General features: G+C 42.2%; 5 protein-coding genes and 1 long non-coding RNA gene across 15 annotated transcripts; 3 read left to right on the forward strand and 3 right to left on the reverse strand.

The window, feature by feature from the left end:
• Positions 1-2,299: 2,299 nt before the first annotated feature.
• On the reverse strand, positions 2,300-6,003 carry AspRS (aspartyl-tRNA synthetase). 3 transcript variants are annotated; one of them, XM_086838440.1, is made up of 5 exons: positions 5,750-6,003; positions 4,620-4,720; positions 4,222-4,550; positions 3,064-4,088; positions 2,300-2,733 (listed from the first exon to the last, which is right to left on the reverse strand). In XM_086838440.1, exons 2-5 carry the CDS (start codon positions 4,698-4,700, stop codon positions 2,570-2,572), a joined length of 1,599 nt encoding a protein of 532 aa, XP_086694566.1. In that variant the 5' UTR covers positions 4,701-4,720; positions 5,750-6,003; the 3' UTR covers positions 2,300-2,569. The 3 variants fall into 3 exon arrangements, with proteins under 3 accessions (XP_086694566.1, XP_020814974.1, XP_086694565.1); XM_020959315.2 differs by lacking the exon at positions 5,750-6,003 and adding an exon at positions 5,128-5,267; XM_086838439.1 differs by lacking the exon at positions 5,750-6,003 and adding an exon at positions 4,850-5,082.
• On the forward strand, positions 5,268-9,045 carry Nmda1 (N-methyl-D-aspartate receptor-associated protein). 6 transcript variants are annotated; one of them, XM_020959318.2, is made up of 6 exons: positions 5,774-5,873; positions 6,181-6,286; positions 6,542-6,594; positions 7,150-7,478; positions 7,768-8,016; positions 8,076-9,045. In XM_020959318.2, the coding sequence occupies exons 3-6, from the start codon at positions 6,588-6,590 to the stop codon at positions 8,433-8,435; spliced, it is 945 nt and encodes a 314-aa protein (XP_020814977.1). In that variant the 5' UTR covers positions 5,774-5,873; positions 6,181-6,286; positions 6,542-6,587; the 3' UTR covers positions 8,436-9,045. The 6 variants fall into 6 exon arrangements, with proteins under 6 accessions (XP_020814975.1, XP_020814976.1, XP_086694567.1 ...); XM_020959316.2 differs by lacking the exons at positions 5,774-5,873; positions 6,181-6,286; positions 6,542-6,594 and adding exons at positions 5,268-5,608; positions 6,654-6,760; XM_020959317.2 differs by lacking the exons at positions 5,774-5,873; positions 6,181-6,286 and adding an exon at positions 5,358-5,608.
• Positions 9,046-9,106: 61 nt separating this feature from the next.
• Positions 9,107-11,177, forward strand: Lfg (Glutamate NMDA receptor-associated protein 1 lifeguard). Of its 2 annotated transcripts, none has more exons than XM_020959608.2 (4): positions 9,107-9,356; positions 9,897-10,003; positions 10,159-10,260; positions 10,547-11,177. In XM_020959608.2, exons 1-4 carry the CDS (start codon positions 9,338-9,340, stop codon positions 11,051-11,053), a joined length of 735 nt encoding a protein of 244 aa, XP_020815267.1. In that variant the 5' UTR covers positions 9,107-9,337; the 3' UTR covers positions 11,054-11,177. The 2 variants fall into 2 exon arrangements, with proteins under 2 accessions (XP_020815267.1, XP_020815268.1); XM_020959609.2 differs by having other exon boundaries at positions 9,124-9,842; positions 9,921-10,003.
• A 101-nt stretch (positions 11,178-11,278) lies between these two features.
• On the forward strand, positions 11,279-14,088 carry Balat (Beta-alanine transporter). The gene is made up of 4 exons (XM_020959584.2): positions 11,279-11,523; positions 12,011-12,326; positions 12,403-13,464; positions 13,528-14,088. The coding sequence occupies exons 1-4, from the start codon at positions 11,411-11,413 to the stop codon at positions 13,855-13,857; spliced, it is 1,821 nt and encodes a 606-aa protein (XP_020815243.2). The 5' UTR covers positions 11,279-11,410; the 3' UTR covers positions 13,858-14,088.
• Positions 13,638-14,271, reverse strand: LOC147642840 (uncharacterized). The gene is made up of 2 exons (XR_015272900.1): positions 14,172-14,271; positions 13,638-13,808 (listed from the first exon to the last, which is right to left on the reverse strand). It is a non-coding gene; the product is annotated as an uncharacterized LOC147642840 (long non-coding RNA).
• Positions 14,272-15,460: 1,189 nt separating this feature from the next.
• bic (bicaudal) lies at positions 15,461-17,067 on the reverse strand. 2 transcript variants are annotated; one of them, XM_086838443.1, is made up of 3 exons: positions 16,748-17,004; positions 16,479-16,654; positions 15,461-16,407 (listed from the first exon to the last, which is right to left on the reverse strand). In XM_086838443.1, exon 3 carries the CDS (start codon positions 16,405-16,407, stop codon positions 15,892-15,894), a length of 516 nt encoding a protein of 171 aa, XP_086694569.1. In that variant the 5' UTR covers positions 16,479-16,654; positions 16,748-17,004; the 3' UTR covers positions 15,461-15,891. The 2 variants fall into 2 exon arrangements, with proteins under 2 accessions (XP_086694569.1, XP_020815244.1); XM_020959585.2 differs by having other exon boundaries at positions 16,479-17,067.
• Between the last annotated feature and the right edge of the window lie 1,046 nt (positions 17,068-18,113).

The raw sequence follows: 18,113 nt of genomic DNA on the forward strand, positions 1-18,113 counted from the left end.
CACAAGTGTCGCCGGCCAGAGCGAGACGACTATTGTGCGCACACGGGCACCGCCCACTTGATTGTGTTATTGCTGTTGTTTCAGTTATTGCGGCCTGGCTGTCTCAGGACACATCGGTGTGGTGTGAAAATAAAATGGAGTGCGTCTCAATTGTCTTCAAGTAGACGAAACTCCTACACGGTGAATTTGTGCGCCTGTCTCGGTGTGTGTGCGTGCGTGTGTGAGTTTGATTTAAAGTTCGACAAACAGATTGAAAGGAATTCGCATTCGCCTTCGTCGCGTTGTCGTCGTCGTCCTTTTATTCTGCACCGAAAAGTATGCGCCAACTGTGTCAACAGTGTTTGCAGTGCCCCCGCAGTTTGTTCTGCACTCTCCGCCCCTCCTTCGTACAGTTCCTGCCCCGCTACCCGCCTATCCGAGCACCGTGACGTATACGTATTGATAATAATCTGATGGCAAATGAATACAATTTATTGTGCCTGCTCCTTTTCCCGGTTTTATTTTGCTGCTGATACCCGTTGACAAGGTGCAGGATGCGGAGCAGCTACTGGCTTTGATTGCTGCATTCAAGATTACGCGTTCTCGGAAGAACAACAACAAGAAACACTGGAAAGTCACGCAAATAGAGGACCCCTGGAAAGCAGTCCAAGATTAACGGTGTGATTTCCAGTCCTCTTGTACAAAGTACTTGTAAAATTAAAAACTGCAATTAATAAAATGAATAAAAGTTAAAGTAAACTGCAAGAAATATAGGCTTTAATATCAAAGTGTTTTTGAGTCTTTTTCCAAACTTGTTAAATGGTTTTCATTGTAAATCTTTAATACCTTCTTTAATACATTCAAACGTTGTCCAAACGGAGGTTTATTACACTGTATTTTCCATTAAATTTCTATTAAGCAAGATCAAGCTTTTGACTGCTGTCAAATACTTTAATTATTCGTAAAATAATTTTCGAATAATATCACAGCTCGTCCTTTTTTATTTTAACAGAATTGCATAATTCCCTAGAAAAACGTGTTTAAAACTTCCTGCATTTAAAAATACATATGTAAAATCTTACTAAGAGAAAATTTCTTAATTGTTTTAAAAATCATATTAAAACTGTCATTGTAACCTATTCAAAACCTCTAGGAAAACTGTAGAAGTGTGACCGACTTTGAGATACCCGGTACCCAAAATATTGCCGTTAAAGTGAAAAGATACATGGACATATGTTCGAATTAATGTGAAAATAGGTTAAACAGGGTAAAAGCTGAAAAAAATGTCGAACAATTAGGGCAAATATGATGCAAGGAACATGTTGCCTAAAAAAGAAATACAGTTATTGATAGGAACACGTTGAGCAGCATTCATTGGTTCTGTCAACACAAATGTACATATGTTGATGTTGCAGAAGTCCTACGTACACAGTATCTTTATTGTCTAATAATTTACATTTTTATTATCAGGTTCTTATCTTAAATGTTCACTGCACCTCTGCACAGGTCGAAGTTATTCGATATCAATATCGAAATTTATTTGAATATACATACCTTAGTCGCCGATTTTTTTTCCATTTGTGGGGGTGGAAAAGAGAATGCTTAAATTTTAAAATAAACTTGACCTTAATGCAACGGATATGAAAATTTGTAGCCCTTGCTTTACAGACTCTGAGATCTGTTGTTTCACTTACACGGACAGACAGACATGGCTAAATCGACTTGGCTAGCAATGGTAATAAGCTTTAATAATACCCTTGTACCCGCTGAGTAAAAAACTCAATCAAATTTATCCAACGTTTTTAAGAGAGTGAATTCATAAAAACTAATAGAAAATGTGTCTTCCTGGACCAGGAAATGATCCTCCAGAATTTATCCACAAGGATGATTACAAAAGGGTTGCGTTTTAACAATGTTCAGTTGGCAGTCAACATTCTGTGTATTAAGACCAAATTTTCCTATGTTGTTTACACACTTATCTATTTCGTGAAATCAATCCTTCTAAAAATAATAATAAATAGCATATTTATGTATATGTATATATGCATTTAATTTTAGAATTATTTGTAAGAGTTTTAAAATTTACATTTTCTGCATTTCTTGAGCATTATTTAATAATATTAATAGCAAAGCTACAATTTCCATTGGTCTATCCTAATAACAAAATCCAATTTTATTTTCAATATGGAGTTCCTTAAGATTCAAATTGGAAAGTTGTCAAATATGCCACATGTATTCTAAAATGCTTCATTCTAATATTTCTCCATTTCTCAATTAATGCAAAAATTCTCATTAAATCCACTTAAATCAAACACCACAATTGAAGTACAAAACATTCGCGCAATTATTTATTTTCTTGCTAATTTTGAAATAAATCGGACCCAATGCAGTCTTCTTTCGTACAGTTTATCTATTTTTTGGTTGTTTACAACAACCCTGCGCAGCATGTTAGTCTTGAGAAATAGAGGAAAACACATACGACTACGAAATAAAAAGAATTTGATGCTTGGAAAGTCACAGGGGAAAGTAAAACCAGTGTTTCATCGAATTTAATTCACATTAAAGTTGTTTGACTTTGGGTTGATTTAGTTTAAGGCGTTAACCGCTTGGGATCGCGTGGGAACATGGAGGTCTTGCGGATGTTGTCCAATCCCAGATACAGCATCACCACTCGCTCCATACCGATACCACCGCCAGCATGAGGGGGACACCCGTAGCGGAAAGACTCGATATACGCCGCTATCTTGGAGGTATCTGGAAAAACAATAGTAAATATTATTGCAAACAATTATAATCGCAAAACACAGCTTCTTATCTGCTATTGAATAAGGTCTACCGATAAGATTATATTCACTTTAATAAAGATATCGTTGTGTTTTAAAACTTGTACATTTGAAGATAGTGCGAGACTCTAGCTGACACTAATATTTGTTGATTTCCATTTAAGTTTAAAGAATACTGAAACAATTTATCAGTTAAGGTATTTTCCCTAGACTAAATGTAACATTAGCAATAAAAATTAATAGAAAGAGACATGTTTATGAGTATCATCCAAACCGATACCCAAATCTTAAAGACACTCACCGATGCCATGGTGCTTGGCCCGCTCCATTAAGTACTCAGGATCGTGGATACGCTGTGCTCCGGACAGGATCTCCTCGCCGCGCATGAACATGTCGTAGGAGTTGGAGTAGACGGGATTGTTCGGGTCGGGCATTGTGTAGAAGGGCCTTATCGCCAGCGGGAACTTGTCCAGGATGTAGAAATCGGTGTCGTACTTTGCCTTGACCAAACGGCCAAGCAACTTTTCGTTGGGTGTTGACAAATCCTCCTCATCGCCTGTCTCTACGCCTGCTTCGCGAAGCATAGCCACGCCCTCGGCAAACTGCAGGATTAGTGGAGGCTCCAAAAATTTGAAGGCATCCACCTTGTACTGCTGGCCCACCGACTCGATCTCCCGAGCGTACTTGTCGCGCAGTCCCTTAAAAATGGCCGTAAACGTGTTGCCGATCGTGTGCAGCACCTCGTGATAATGGTATTTGAAGGCCATCTCCAGATCGAGGCCAACAAACTCGGTCAAGTGACGATGGGTGTTGGAATCCTCCGCGCGGAAAACGGCACCCACGGTGTACACCTTGTCGAAGTCGGCGGCGATGGCCATCTGCTTGTACAGCTGCGGCGACTGCGCCAGATAGGCCGAGTCCTTGAAGTAGCTCACAGTAAACACATTGGCACCGCCCTCACTGGCCGCCGATATGATCTTGGGCGTATGGATCTCTGTGAAGCCCTGCTCGGTAAGAATGTCACGGAACAGGCGGCACACGCCCGCCTCCAATCGGAAAATGGCCTGATTCGCCGGCGTTCTTAGATCCAGCACTCGGTTATCCAAGCGCGTGTCCTGGTTCACGCGAATATTCAAGCCATCGGCATCATCAGCATTCTCGGGACGCGAGGCGTCCTCGATTTGCAGCGGCAACTGAGGCTTGGCCTGCGAAATCACGAATATCTGTTCAACGCACAACTCCAGCGACTGCTCCGTGCAGGATTCGATCTTGCTGGACACGGCCACAGGCTTGGCCTGGATATCGATAATGCTCTCCTTGGGAATACTGAAAAGAGTAAAGCGGGCTTATTAGCAAAGGCTTATAATTTCACAATAAAGTGAGAGAGGAATTTCACATTTTTGAGGTATGATTACAGCATCTCAACGAATGTAGTTTTTACTGACGAAATCGCACTTACTTGCCCGCAAACTTGACCATCTGCTTGGATATAATGTCGCCCACAGCCAGGATGCACTGCACCGTGCTGCTCTGTTGGCGCAGGATCAGGAAACATTGCTTGCCTTTGGCACGTGATGTATGCACCCTGCCGCGCACCCAAACGAGTCCCGCCGTGCCCAACTGGCCGCTCAGCTCGTGGACGGGCACAAAGTTTCGTTCGCTGCGCTTGTCCTTGGACTGGATCATCTCAGAGAGACCGTAGCGTCCGGCCGCATGATCCTCGGCAGAATCGCCGCCTGCATTGTTGGCCGCAGCCGCCGAGGCGTTCTCAGCCTTCTGTTCGGCTTTCTTTGTGGATTGAAAGAGATAAGGTTGTTATCGCAGGTTCAAAACACGCCACGTCCTCAGATCACTCACCTTGGCGGCCTTGGCCTGTTTCTTGGCTCCCTTCTTGGAGACCTGCTCACCGTTGGCCACGTTCTCCTTGTCTTCGACCATCTTGGAATGCACGAAAACGGCTGTGAATGGAAAGAGGAAGGGGGCATAAGTGGTGTGCCACAAAATCTAGACCGTAAAACCGCACGAGTCGGCGATGATAAGCAACAGGATGGAAACTTGCACACGTTGCGTCACGCTGCTATTTATACCCCACGGCGGATGAAGTGACCCGTTTGCGAATAAGTGGCACTGGCTTCCGGACTGCAGTTCAGTCACCCAATCTCCGCCCACGGCTTCCCATATGTCCGGGCAATACGTTCCGGGGATTCGGCCGGGGGCGGTGTAGGTGTTTCTTTGTCTATGCGGCTCGTCTCGCACATAACCTAAACGGTCTGCACTTGTGGCGCCGCAGTGATGGCTCATCTTTCTCGCTCTTGTTCTAAATTGTTTTTTATTTTAATAGTGCATTCGAGTTCACACGCCTTACCACTTGGATTCTGCCCTTTTTATTCACAAACGAAAATAAATCACACCGTGAAATCCACGGAATCGCGTTGGTGCAGTGTGCCCGACAGGTTTCCGTTTAAAAAGCCAACCTTTGCCTACAAATGATCGGACATTTTCCTTATCGACAGCTGGTCCCACTTAAACAGTACTATGAACATTTTAAAATGAAATAACGAATAACGATGGCGGAACTATAACCTCCAAAACTAACTGAACGTTTCTTTTATTTTATTTTTAAAATTAAAGAATATTTAAAATGTTTTTTTTTTTGGTTTGAAAATAATAGTGAAAATTCGTGAGCAAAACATCGATAGCATTAAAAATCGTAGAAAGCGTCAAGCGCGCTTTATCGATTACTCCTACGTCTCCTCCTCATCTCTAGTTCGATTTTTCGGTAACAATTAACAAGAAAAACAAGAACAATTTGTTTGTTTTTGATCGAATAAGTGCATAATCCAGAGGTAATTATAGCCATTAAGACGTTAATTTAGCTGTTGTGGGTTTATTGGGTCCTGGCAATTACTTATCGCACGGTGTGCTTCCCCGGTAATTTCGAGAAGCTGGTCAGCCGGAGTGAGTCACCATTTTCGTCGAGTACTTACCGTGCAGCAGCAGCTTGTGTATGTATTATTTACGCGTGTGACTATCCCCGTGCAGCTGAACCAATTTAATAGTTGCGACTAGATTAAAACGTAAAAGTTAACAGGGTCGCTGTTGACTGTGCTGGTACTAAACGTCGCCAGCCATTTAAAGAGCACTTCCACACCCACGAACAAAAGCTTGAAAGGCACACGTCATTTTTGCCACAACAAACCGAACTTTTTGAACGATAAAGGAAGTTAACTTTTGGGATAACGAACGTTTAAATACCCTTATAGTTTTTGTTTAATATGTACAAGCTACAGGATAATGTAGATAATGAATTTTTCTAATTATAAATTAACAATATCATCTTAAAATAATATGGTTTATGATTGACTTATAGGTTCTACATAGAATAAAATAATTTTTTCCTATTTATTAACTTTCAAAGAATTGAAGCACAGTCACCTCTAGGTTTTGTGTCAAGTGATAAGAACATATTCTTTTGCGATTATTCTTCAAGCTGTAATTCATTTGAAACTCAGGCTCAGTATATAGTAAATATACTTTTTTTTCAAAGGAAATATCTCTTTGCGTGGCTTCGGGTTGTTCTCTTAACTACTTTATAATAATACCCTATGAAAAGGGTATATAAGGCGAAAGTTGCTACAACAATGTGTCAAATTGATTGATAATTAAAGTTGCATGCCACCAAAAAGAGTGAAACCCAGAGTCATATATATTTATTTACTCACTAATTAAATTAGACCGGTAAACAAACGCTAATCATTTTCTATTATTTTTGCTTGCAGGTAAAAATATACATTAAACTTGGTGCACCGCAAAAGCGAGAGCAATATGCAAGGTGAGTGCGAAGGGTCTAAGCCGAACTAATGGAACGTTTCTTGGGTCTCTACTCCACAGCGGTGTATATCGGCGGTAGAAATCACCAAAGTGAAAGAGCTAAAGCCAGCGAGTGAGATCTGCGATAATGTCCTGGCAAAGTGTTCCCCAGTATCCCCAATACCAAGGTTTATTTACTTGATTTTCTAAGCGAGTTGTTCTGCTTTCCGGTTGGTTTACGATAATCGCATGCTTTTGTTTGTCCCCGGGGTGTGCGGACTCGTTGAATGCTCCTCCGAGTGCCCTGGAGCGCGCCCCTTAAATATGATTCATTATTTCATCGTTACTTTTTCCCCACACACTTAGCTAGCTCGTAACATGTTCTGTCTTATCATGGTTGAATGTACATATTTGCGGTAGAGTATTTGTGGATGCTCGATGCTTGATAGCTCGACTCTTGAGCGAAGAGCGTCTCATTTAGATTTTACACTTCTTCGTTGCTAGATTTCTCTAGCAAAATGACTTGAACACATCCTAATGTCATTGTTAAACTACAGTCAAATGTCTCATCCCGCAGATCCCAACCAGCAGTACAATTACGGCGGTGGCTATCCACCTCAAGGTGGCTATGGCGGTGGAGGCTACCCGCCGCAGGGACCACCACAGGGCTATCCACCGTACGCCCAAGGAGGCGCCCAGCCCTATCCACAGGGGCCGTATGGCCAGCCCTACGGACAGGGACCACCACCCGGTGGCTATGCTCCTCAGCCGGGCTTCATCCAGCCACCTCCACCGACTGGTGGTTACGGGGCCTACGACGATCCGGAGAGCCAGCCCAAAAACTTCTCCTTTGACGACCAGAGCATCCGCCGTGGATTCATTCGCAAGGTGTACCTGATTCTGATGGTGAGTGTCGCTCTTAACTAATCTGTCTTTGTCAGGGAACTCTTACGTTAAATTTAGTTTGGTCAATCTTACTCTGAGGAAATAAAGACTCGTTCTCTTTTTTGTATTTAATTTCTAAGCTTTCAGTTTCATTGTATTGAGTTTAAAACCGGATATTTTGCATATTTGCGTCTTATTAGCTTAATAAACCCGATTTTGGACCGCTCTAGAATTTAAAAAGAATAAATACCTTTAAAACAGGGATCCTTATGTCAGCTGTAGTAATGTTTTCCCCCACCTCTGCTTACAGGGACAACTCCTAGTAACTTTTGGAGCCGTTGCCCTGTTTGTGTACCACCAGGGCACAAAGGACTTTGCCCACCGAAACATCTGGCTCTTCTGGGTGGCTCTGGGCGTGATGCTCGTGACCATGCTTTCCATGGCCTGCTGCGAGAGTGTGCGCCGCCAGACACCGACCAATTTTATATTCCTGGGCTTATTCACGGCAGCTCAGTCCTTCTTAATGGGTGTCTCGGCCACTAGATATGCTCCAAACGAGGTGAGTCGGCGGAACTGGTTCCTATTCGAGTTTATTTCATATATTCCGTTTCCCGATAGGTTCTCTTGGCAGTGGGAATTACCGCAGCGGTTTGCCTGGCCCTAACGCTGTTTGCCTGGCAGACTAAGTACGACTTCACCATGATGGGCGGCGTCCTGATCGTCTGCATGGTGGTGTTCCTGATCTTCGGTATCGTGGCCATGTTCATGAAGGGAAAGATCATTACACTGGTGTACGCCTCAATCGGGGCGCTGCTATTCTCCGTTTACCTCATCTACGACACCCAACTGATGATGGGCGGCGAACACAAGTACTCGATCAGCCCCGAGGAGTACATCTTTGCGGCGCTGAATCTTTACCTGGACATCATCAACATCTTCATGTACATTCTAACTATAATCGGAGCATCACGCGACTAAGCTCGCAAGATTTCCATTATGTTGTTTACCAGTTTAAGCCGGGTCTAGCTTTAGCCGGAATATGAATATTGTTGTCGCGCGTAATCTCATCGGTATTTACAATTTTTGCCCCCCCCAAGTGAAGGCAATCTCTTCAAACTAACGAATTACTCAAACTACTTACGATCTATATCTCTATTTCGCGTTGTGTTTGCCTACTTCCGGTGTTTCCTTCTAGTTGTAAAAGTCAGTTAAGGTGAAACGAACTTACTTGCTTTTCGTTATGTATTTTTATTACTGATTAAGTTGAGGTTTTTGTGCCCAGTGGATAAAGTTCTTCAAAATTCCCAAAAAAGAAAAAACATACAAAAAGAAACATTAAAATTATATGTATACCAAATGATATGCCATTTAGATACACAAATGAGCAACCAACAATAAATAGTCACGTATAAACATATATTTATGTGAGAATATATTAAAAGCAACCTGGCTTGCCGTTGTTACGTAAAAAAAAAACAAGAAAACAGTCTGTAATTAGCGCGGAATCCCGAATCAAGGACCGAACATTGTAAACTAAGCAGCGACACTGAGTTTAAAGTCACACAATAAAGCGCATCTATTTATTAAAGCCACAGCTTGCCACAGAGCCCAGGCATTGTGGGGCTTCTCTCCGCCAGCCGGGTTGATTCAAACCAGATGCAGCTGTAGTCTGCAAGGGGAGTGTACAGCCGGCGGTTGGATTACTTCTACGCCTTTATCGAGAATACCTTTTCGCTTTATCACTGGGAGGCACCGAATCACCCAGTTCACTCTGTTATCTTCAACAGTCGCACCAAGTTACCAAGAGTTACGGTGTGTTTAAGTTTTCGGGTTGACCTATTCAGTAGCTCGTGTGTATTCCAGCAAGGCGTAGCCATAAAATGTATCACTACCAGCAAGGCAAGTACGGGTTAAGCACGAAGGAGTTTTTTGCAGGCAAAGTGCTTTTAGATTAGATATACATAGCTATAGATATATGGGCTGTGATATAAACCTCACTGCAGCGTGGAGAGCACTAAAAGAGATTGTAAAATCTCCTTGTATTGGCCCAATTGCATCTGATAATGCAGGCCAGGGAAGGTTCTCTCTATACCTCCGTGATTCACTTCACCATTTAATTGGGAGCGGGTATTGAACACTGCTGATATCAGTTACTCACCCAGACATATACATCATATCTCTTATCTGGAGCGAGAGAGTGGTCTGTGATAAGCGTGGTGTTGTGGCTAATCTGAAATCGTCGTCGGCCATATGTGAACACCTGGGAAAAGGGTTCGCCATTAAGCTGAACCACTCGCACGTAACCGGCGGCAGTGAGAGTTTTTCTATATTATTAGTTAGTCACAGCGATTAAGGCCATGAGCAGTGCCAACCATTTCCAGTACGGTTAGTCATGCCATTAACTTATATATTTCCTTGATCTGTTCTCCAACCACACAGGCGATGAAACGGGGGCATATACAGATGCGGAGGCGGACAAGAGCTTCGCCTTCGATGACCAGAGCATCCGGAAGGGATTCATTCGGAAAGTTTACCTGATATTGATGGTAAGTGGCTAGATAACGCTATGAATTGGTCATCAATACGTTTTTTGTTAAGTAAAAGTTTTCAGATTTCAGTGATTAAAATATTTTATGTATTCCTTTTTAATATGTATTTTATTATTTTATAATCTTTAACAATTTTAATTTTCTATTTTTAGTGTCAATTGTTGATCACTTTTGGATTTGTTTGTGTGTTTACCTTTTCGAAAGCTTCACAGGAATGGGTGCAGAAGAATCCGGCTCTGTTATGGATTGCTCTCGTAAGTTTTAAATGAAAACATCTTTCATTGTCCTACCAAAGCCCAGTAACATTTTTAAATCATATAAATTGGTAGTGAGCTATCAATAAATTTATACATTAGGCGTTATCAAAAGTTTCCATTATTTATGTGCTAAATAAGGGCAATTTATTAGCTATCACCCACAATGCCTGCGTATTGCGGGGGCTTTCTTTTTAGTAATGACACATCCTGAAATTTAGACACATCAAACGTATTTTTCCAAATTTTCCTGATTTTACCTATTAAACTATTCTTTATTTTTCAGGCCGTCCTCATTGTGACCATGATTTGTATGGCCTGTTGCGAGGGCGTGCGCCGGAAGACGCCACTGAACTTTATATTCCTGTTCCTGTTCACCCTCGCCGAGTCCTTCCTCTTGGGTATGATCGCCGGTCAGTACGAGGCTGATGAGGTGCTCATCGCGGTGGGCATTACGGCAGCGGTGGCTCTCGGCCTCACCCTGTTCGCCCTGCAGACGAAATGGGACTTTACCATGTGCGGCGGAGTTCTGGTGGCCTGCCTTGTGGTCTTCATCATCTTCGGAATAATCGCAATCTTCATTCCGGGAAAGGTGTTTGCTCTGCTGTACGCCTCTTTGGGAGCCCTACTCTTCTCCATTTATCTGGTGTACGACACCCAGCTGATGCTGGGTGGTAACCACAAGTACTCCATCAGTCCGGAGGAGTACATCTTCGCCGCGCTGAACCTCTACCTGGACATCGTCAACATCTTCATGTACATACTGACCATAATCGGACTGTCCCGTAGTTAGATGTTGCCACGCCGATCTTCCATAGTTTTCATTGCAGCTTTAGAGATATGTAACTTAATTTTATACCAGCGACTAGTGACCAAGTGCCACCTTGACCACCAAGAAATACAAACCTACTAGCCAACCCTCCGCTGAGCTCGAGAGCTCGTTTTGATTTGGGTCTGCGATCTGGGATTTGGGGCGCTGCACAACTAGTTCGAACCTTGTCCACGCCGCGGTGTCCAATTAATTAATGTGCACGAGAGCCGTAATGTAATTATGTCCAATCAGCCCCTGCCGTGCCGCCAGTTCCTGGACTGCAGCTGGAAGTGGACAAGGTGATCGTCAGTTGTGCGAATCTCTAACTGGCGGGCGGACATGGATTTTGACGAAGTGCTGCGGGAGGTGGGCTCCTTTGGCCTCTATCAGAAGTTCATCATCTGTTCGGTTTTACTGCCAGCGGCCCTGCCCTGCGCCTTCCACGCCTATAGGTGGGTCCACCTCCTGTTGGATTTTTTGATAATTCGTCATGGTTTTTTAAATTAACTTGGTGAAACAATATTACGAGATGGTTTTATAAAAAGATATTCAAGTTTTTCATGGGAAATTATTGTTTTCATAACCAAAATCAATTTTCGTCTCACATGCTCTTTATATAAACTGAGTCATAAAATAAAAGCTTAGACTGGATAATCAAGGAATGGTAACTTTTCTAAACATATTTGGTGGCAAGAACTAGATCTCAGCATATTTTAAATAAAATATATTACGAAGTCCAGGATGCCTAAACTAGGAAAATGATTGGATTTACAATCAATTCAAATGATGTTAAAACGTATGTTACAATTGGTGAAATGTATAAACTTTAGGCACCTTTTTTGGTTTTAAAAAAGAATTATACAAAATGCGAATAAAAAGACATATATAGCTTAAGTAATGTAATATAATATGGTTTGTATAATAATGGTGATATTTCAGTCAGTTGTTCATAGCGGCCACACCGCAACACTGGTGTCGGGTTCCCGAGTTGGAGCCCTGGAACCAGGATTATGCTCAGCTGGTGAAGAACCTCAGCATTCCACGTAATCGCCACGGCGGCTTTTCCGAGTGCTCTATGTATGCTAGGAACTATAGCGATATAGTGCGCTATCTGGAGTATCGTCCGCCTCCGGACTTGATGCGACAACAGGCAGAGGACCTTCTGAAACTTCAGCCGGACACGGCGCATGTGGTACCCTGTCAGCATGGCTGGCACTACGACAGATCCATCTACTCCAGTACTGTGGTGCAAGAGGTGAGTTTCCTTGCCTTAAATACAAAATTAATGTCATTAAACGTATACAATAAAAATATATTCTTTGTCCTTACAGTGGAACCTGGTGTGCGACAGCAGTTTCCTAGTCACCTTGGCTCTGGTGGTGTTTGGGGTGGGCGGCCTCTTGGGCAACTATGTCTTCGGATATTTGGTGGATCTGTGGGGTAGACGTCCCTCCTTCTACGCCTATCTGCTTCTGGAGATCACTGCATGTGCGGCAAGTGCTTTCGCCTGGAACTATTACACCTGGCTGGGTCTGCGGTTTGTGGTGGGCCTAACGGTACCAGCGATCCTGGCCAGTCCGTATGTGCTAGCCATCGAGCTGGTGGGTCCAGATAAGCGGGTCTTCTGTACTATCGTCTCGAATATCGCCTATTCCCTTGGCTTAGTGGTGTTGGCCGGTGTAATTTATGTCGTCCGGGATTGGAGGGAGCTTAGTTTGGCAGTGTCCATGCCCCTCTTAATGCTCTTCTCCTGTTTTTTTCTGCTGCCGGAGTCGCCGCGATGGCTAATGGCGGTGGGAAAGACCAGGAGGGCCATGAAAATCCTCAAGGTGATGGCCAGAGTTAATGGCGTTCGGGTGAACCGTGACTTCGTGGAGAGACTGCAGCGGAAGTTGGCCAGCACCAAAGCAGCAGAGACGGAGGCTGCGTCAAGTGTCCACTACGGCATCGTGGATTTGTTTCGCGGACAAAATATGCGCCGGAAGACTCTCATTATCACTCTTATTTGGTTCGCCAATACCAGTGTCTATGTGGGATTGAGCTACTATGCTCCCGCCCTCGGTGGCGATGAGATCTGGAACTTCTTCCTGGCCGGGGCGGTGGAGCTGCCCACATATCTGCTTCTCTGGCCAGGACTGAGCTATTTTGGACGCCGCTGGATCCTATTCATCTCCATGCTCGTGGGCGGAGTGGCCTGCGTGGCCACCTTCCTCTATCCAAGCATAACCCTGTTGCTCTACTGTGTGGGCAAGATGGGCATCAGCTCGTCCTTCGTGGTCCTCCCCCTGCTGGCATCGGAACTCTATCCCACGGTGGTGCGGGGTCTGGGCATGAGCTTCAGCTCCGTCGTGGCCATGGTGGGACCTATAGTGATTCCAATGATTAACCATATGGTGAGTAATTCGGGGATCAGCCAGATTCTTTAAGAATGTAATGGAAGATATATTCATTCACAGGGCCAACAAATGCTTGTGCTGCCTCTGATCGTCATGGGCACTTTGCTTATCCTGGGAGGATTCGCCAGTCTTCTCCTGCCAGAGACCCGGAACCGGAATCTTCCGCAGACTTTGGACGAGGGCGAGGCGGTGCCGTTAAGCTTTCTGCTTTGCTGCTGCGTGGAAAGCGATCGAAACCAAAAGACTCCACAGATCCGGGTGAATCCCCAGAGGAAACCCATTTCAGAGAAGGGAACACCGGTGTTACACCGAGTGGACACTCCAATCTCTAATCGTGCTGCCTGTAAGGTGGTTTGTGGCATATGTAAAAAGGAAATTCGTACTCTCTAGTTAGTCCAATTAATAAGTTATTTAAAGATAACATCAACAAATTAAAATGTATTTAAACTTTGTGGTTTTTGTGGCAGGATATGGTGAAGAACAATATCGAAATGTAAACAACGAAACGTAGATAATGCTTAAAAGAATAATTTAGTATTATGCCTTAATTTCAAATTTCAATTTTTGTATTCCAACTGAATTCTTAAAATTAAAGTACACGCAACCGCTTTTCAACACTGATCAGTTATCGATTCACACAAATTAATTTCATTTCATTAAAATATGGAGATTTCTAAGGCTTTTAACAGTTTTATACAAGTTACCTTCTTAAAACACCAATAGAGTATGCATTGAACTAAGTTATGATACATTAAATCCACATATCTACTGTATTTAAAAGAAAAATTTCTAGTAAGTTGGCAGGCCTACCGGCAAATTTAAACGGTGGCAAAAAAAGGGGAAATAAAAGTAAATAAATAACCAATACAAACATGAATTAAACTGACATGTTTTTCAAGCTCCCATTTCTCACACACAATGTGCACACAATGAGAGATCGTACTATACCAGTGCTTTGTGTAGATTTGCATCGGTCTTAATTCGTTTTTTTATGGTTCGCTGAACGCTGATAAGAACTTAGGTTCTCTTACCGCAATCAGCAAACATGGAAACTTCAAGAAACATTCCGGTTAAACTGCGTTTCGCCCTAATCAACAACCTGAAAATTGACAATTTTGGGGCGATTTTTAAGGTGACTCATTAAGAGAATTTTAAACAAAAACATACACACACTATCGAACGCACGCCTCCATCACAAAGGCAAACACACATACATATGTACGCCGGGTTTCAGCTTTTTCACCTTTGCTTTTTGACCAGATTATTATGTTACATACATATGTATTAGTTTTGAACGCATATTCGGCGGCTGTTCCTTGAACCCCGGAAAACACCTGAGGCGCCTTCGATTCACGCAGCCCGTTCAACTGGGCCGTGAGTCTTAAGCAGACAGCTGCCGAATTTCAATGTCAACAAGTTTTAACTGCCGCGTGCTTTTTGTAGCACATCCCTCCCTTTCCCACATATTAAGCGCTGCCAGGCACAGGCACACACACAAATGAATGTTATGCAAGAAAAAAAACGAAACGTTATTTAGTAAATTCCCAAAATAAATGAGATAAATATGGAATTGATATATGTTTTTTACAGTTCTTTTAATGTATGCGTGGTATGAAGGCCTAAAAAAATAGTTTACAAATTATAATAAACGTTTTCAACAATTTTGGTATCATAAATTGAAATAATATTGGCGACTGCACATTGTTTACGTTTCGAACTGTGGAGGCGGAGCGAAGTGGTGTGCGTGTGGGGGTTACAATTGGATTGGAAGTGGAACGGGAATTATATATAACTAAAAATACATTCCTCCTCAACTTTCCCGTCGGCCTGGCAATGACTTCTTGTGGAGTGTCTGCGTTCCGTCCCCTAATCACTGTTCCTCCTCTGTTCTTCGTCTTCTTCCGTAAAACTGTTTATATATCTATGTATATAGTTATGTATGAATGAGCGCAGTGTGTGGTGTGTTTTGGGAGAAATTATTAGTGCTTTTGGATTCCAATATTGGATTAAGGAAACGTGCTTTAATCGCTTTGGAAAATACATTTTGATCGCTTCCAAACTATGACTATTAGATTAGGTTTGAAGGTTCCCTTAGTACGTTACATATTATGGTAAGGTATTATGTTTAGGTGTTGCTTCTGTTCAGCGCTCGCTCGGATGCCTTTATTTTTTGTTTTTTTAGTGTATAGTGTGTAGCATGACCCCCAAAAAAGAGGCAGAGGGTGACGAAGGGAAAGCCTATTCCAGCGACATACCGTGCGCAAGACCAGGGTCCGGTATCGGGCGGCTTTGCCCGATGTTGAGGGCGTGCGTTTTAGTGTGTCCGGCTGGGCGGTATGCCCGGTATATTTCCCTTCGCTCCTCTGCCTTGTGTGTTTGTATGTGTTCGGTGTTAATGTGTGTATGTGGTGTGAATCCTTCTTCTTAGGCGGAAGCCGCCACTTCGCCGTCAGCAGGGGCAGCAGCCTTCGTGCCGGCGATGGCAACCTCTTCGAAGTTCTCGACCAAATCGGGCACATCATCGTCACCGGCATCAGCACCAGCAGAACCGGCTGCGCCGCCGGCGGCGTTCTTATTGGCGATCTCCGTGGCCAGCTTCTTCAGCTGGTTGATGTCCTGGGGCCCCAGTTGCGTGAGGATGCCAGGTACCATCTCCGTGATCGTCTTGTTCTCACCGTGGCCGGTGATGGCGAACGTGTTCGTCGGCAGAGAGGCCTGCGCCTTTGGGTTGTTGAAGTGGATGACGGTGCCATCGTTCTTGATGATGTTCACCTCCTCGATGCCGGGGATTGTGTTCACCGACAGCTTCTTCAGCGACGACTGCAACTTCTTGTCGTCGGTGGCGGGCGTGGAGTGGACGATCTTCTTCTTGCGGCGAGGGGTGCCCTTGCCGCCAATGCGCACCTGCGCCTGCAACTTCTTCAACTTCTCCGGATTCATCTGCGGGACGTCGGCAGCGACAGAATGCACTTGTTAATCAACGCAAAAACCCAGTTTTTTCCGCTACTCACTTTGATTCAATTAAAATTTAGCACAGAGCCTAACCCGAAAACACGTGCGACCAGTAGTAGTGAAATGTCAAAAAGAAATCGCCATGATAAAAATGGCAAAGCAGTATGTATATGAGGGTAGTACTGGTCAGTGGTACTGCTCGCGAGTGTTGCCTATCGATAGGTCACGAGGGATGCTGCAAGAGATCTCAAAACGTGGTTGTTTGGCATACAAATGTAGATACATTTTGTTAAAAATATTTCCAATTATTTTCCTGCAATTTAAGCACCTTCTGAGTGTTAATTTTGTTTTCACCACCTTCCAAGGTTTTCCCCACGCCTACTTAACATTGACTGTCAGTGTTGTAAAGCTTATGTTTGACAGTCGCAATTTTTGTAGACTTGATTCCTAACAGCTGTTTTAAATAATGGACAGGGTTTTTAAGAATTAAATTAAATCGCATTAGATCGTGAACCGTTATTTGCCGTTATTTTTATTTCTAAAAGCTGACTACACATGGCTTTTCTTCGTTTGTTTACATTTTTTCGATAGTGGTGTCCAAATATTTCGTGTTGCGATATTGATGCCTATCGATATGTAGATAGACACGGTCTAGCGTTTGTGGCTTATCGATATAAAAGTATTGCATAAAAACTTGCTGAAGTCTCCAACTCTCCAATTTTAGATTTTTGTTGTATATCAGCTGTTGTCGTTCGTTATCCTTTAAAATGTACCGGCTATAGAAAAACCAACCGCGAGGATGCCAGAGCAAGAGGCAGCGCTCGACAGAACAGGGCGGAGAATTATACAGAAATTAATTAGAAATTATTTTAGTATTATAGTATTTTATTTATATTATAAATAATATCCACAAAGAAAATTTTAAAAACTTTACAAATATGTATATTCTTTAAATAAGATTATCGCTAAAATTAAATAAAAATAAAATGCTTCCCAGCGCGGCAAGTTTTATTATTTATTTGTTTTCTTAATTTTTATTATTTATTTATTTATTTATTAGTATTATTATTTTTAGTCAGAAGTTTAAAACGCAGCAAAGATTCATCTCCGACCGTATAAAATCTATACTCTTGATCAGAATAAACAAAAAATATAACTTTTTCAGTTTTCAACAGATTTTCATCAAATCTTAGATATAGCCCTTTTATATTATTCCAAAATTTCAGTTTTAATTTTATGGAAATCGGACGACTACATGTAGCTGCCATAGAAATTATCGGTAAAAAACTGTAACTGGAAAACTGTAAATATAACAGTACAGGTGACTCTAATGAAAGTAGGAATAATTTATTTATTTATATTGTATTAATTATATCAAATTGCAATATTATATTATATATTATATACATATTATATTATATATTATATACATATTATATTATATATTATATACATTATTTATTAGATATTACAACCAACAGATATACTTACATATTTAATACCAAAAATCTTATGAAAAATGAATATCAAAACATAATTTCTATTAATTATTATTATATCTACAAATGTTTTATATCCCTTTCTTGCTGTTTAATCTTTTTACCGAACATTATTATTGATTGTAAGATATTTTTATCATTTTTGATTAACTTTCCATTTTTCCATTTATTTAAACACAATAGTTATTTAAATTA

This window comes from Drosophila serrata, unplaced genomic scaffold (assembly GCF_035046125.1).
Source record: "Drosophila serrata isolate PLE 108 unplaced genomic scaffold, ASM3504612v1 contig_347, whole genome shotgun sequence".
Lineage (NCBI taxonomy): Eukaryota > Metazoa > Arthropoda > Insecta > Diptera > Drosophilidae > Drosophila > Drosophila serrata.

Excerpts from the sequence above, each read along its gene's own strand:
- Nmda1 (XM_020959316.2), top strand. The coding sequence starts at position 6,721 with ATGTCCTGGCAAAGTGTTCCCCAGTATCCCCAATACCAAG. Across the intron at positions 6,761-7,149 it reads CCAGTATCCCCAATACCAAG|ATCCCAACCAGCAGTACAAT; the intron begins GTTTATTTACTT and ends CTCATCCCGCAG. Across the intron at positions 7,479-7,767 it reads AGGTGTACCTGATTCTGATG|GGACAACTCCTAGTAACTTT; the intron begins GTGAGTGTCGCT and ends CTCTGCTTACAG.
- Balat (XM_020959584.2), top strand. The coding sequence starts at position 11,411 with ATGGATTTTGACGAAGTGCTGCGGGAGGTGGGCTCCTTTGGCCTCTAT. Across the intron at positions 11,524-12,010 it reads TGCGCCTTCCACGCCTATAG|TCAGTTGTTCATAGCGGCCA; the intron begins GTGGGTCCACCT and ends GTGATATTTCAG. Across the intron at positions 13,465-13,527 it reads TTCCAATGATTAACCATATG|GGCCAACAAATGCTTGTGCT; the intron begins GTGAGTAATTCG and ends ATTCATTCACAG.
- bic (XM_020959585.2), bottom strand. The coding sequence starts at position 16,407 with ATGAATCCGGAGAAGTTGAAGAAGTTGCAGGCGCAGGTGCGCATTGGC.
- AspRS (XM_086838439.1), bottom strand. The coding sequence starts at position 5,063 with ATGAGCCATCACTGCGGCGCCACAAGTGCAGACCGTTTAGGTTATGTG. Across the intron at positions 4,721-4,849 it reads GTCACTTCATCCGCCGTGGG|CCGTTTTCGTGCATTCCAAG; the intron begins GTATAAATAGCA and ends TTCCATTCACAG. Across the intron at positions 2,734-3,063 it reads GGCCAAGCACCATGGCATCG|ATACCTCCAAGATAGCGGCG; the intron begins GTGAGTGTCTTT and ends TTGTTTTTCCAG.
- Lfg (XM_020959608.2), top strand. Across the intron at positions 10,004-10,158 it reads AAGTTTACCTGATATTGATG|TGTCAATTGTTGATCACTTT; the intron begins GTAAGTGGCTAG and ends TTCTATTTTTAG. Across the intron at positions 10,261-10,546 it reads CTCTGTTATGGATTGCTCTC|GCCGTCCTCATTGTGACCAT; the intron begins GTAAGTTTTAAA and ends TTTATTTTTCAG.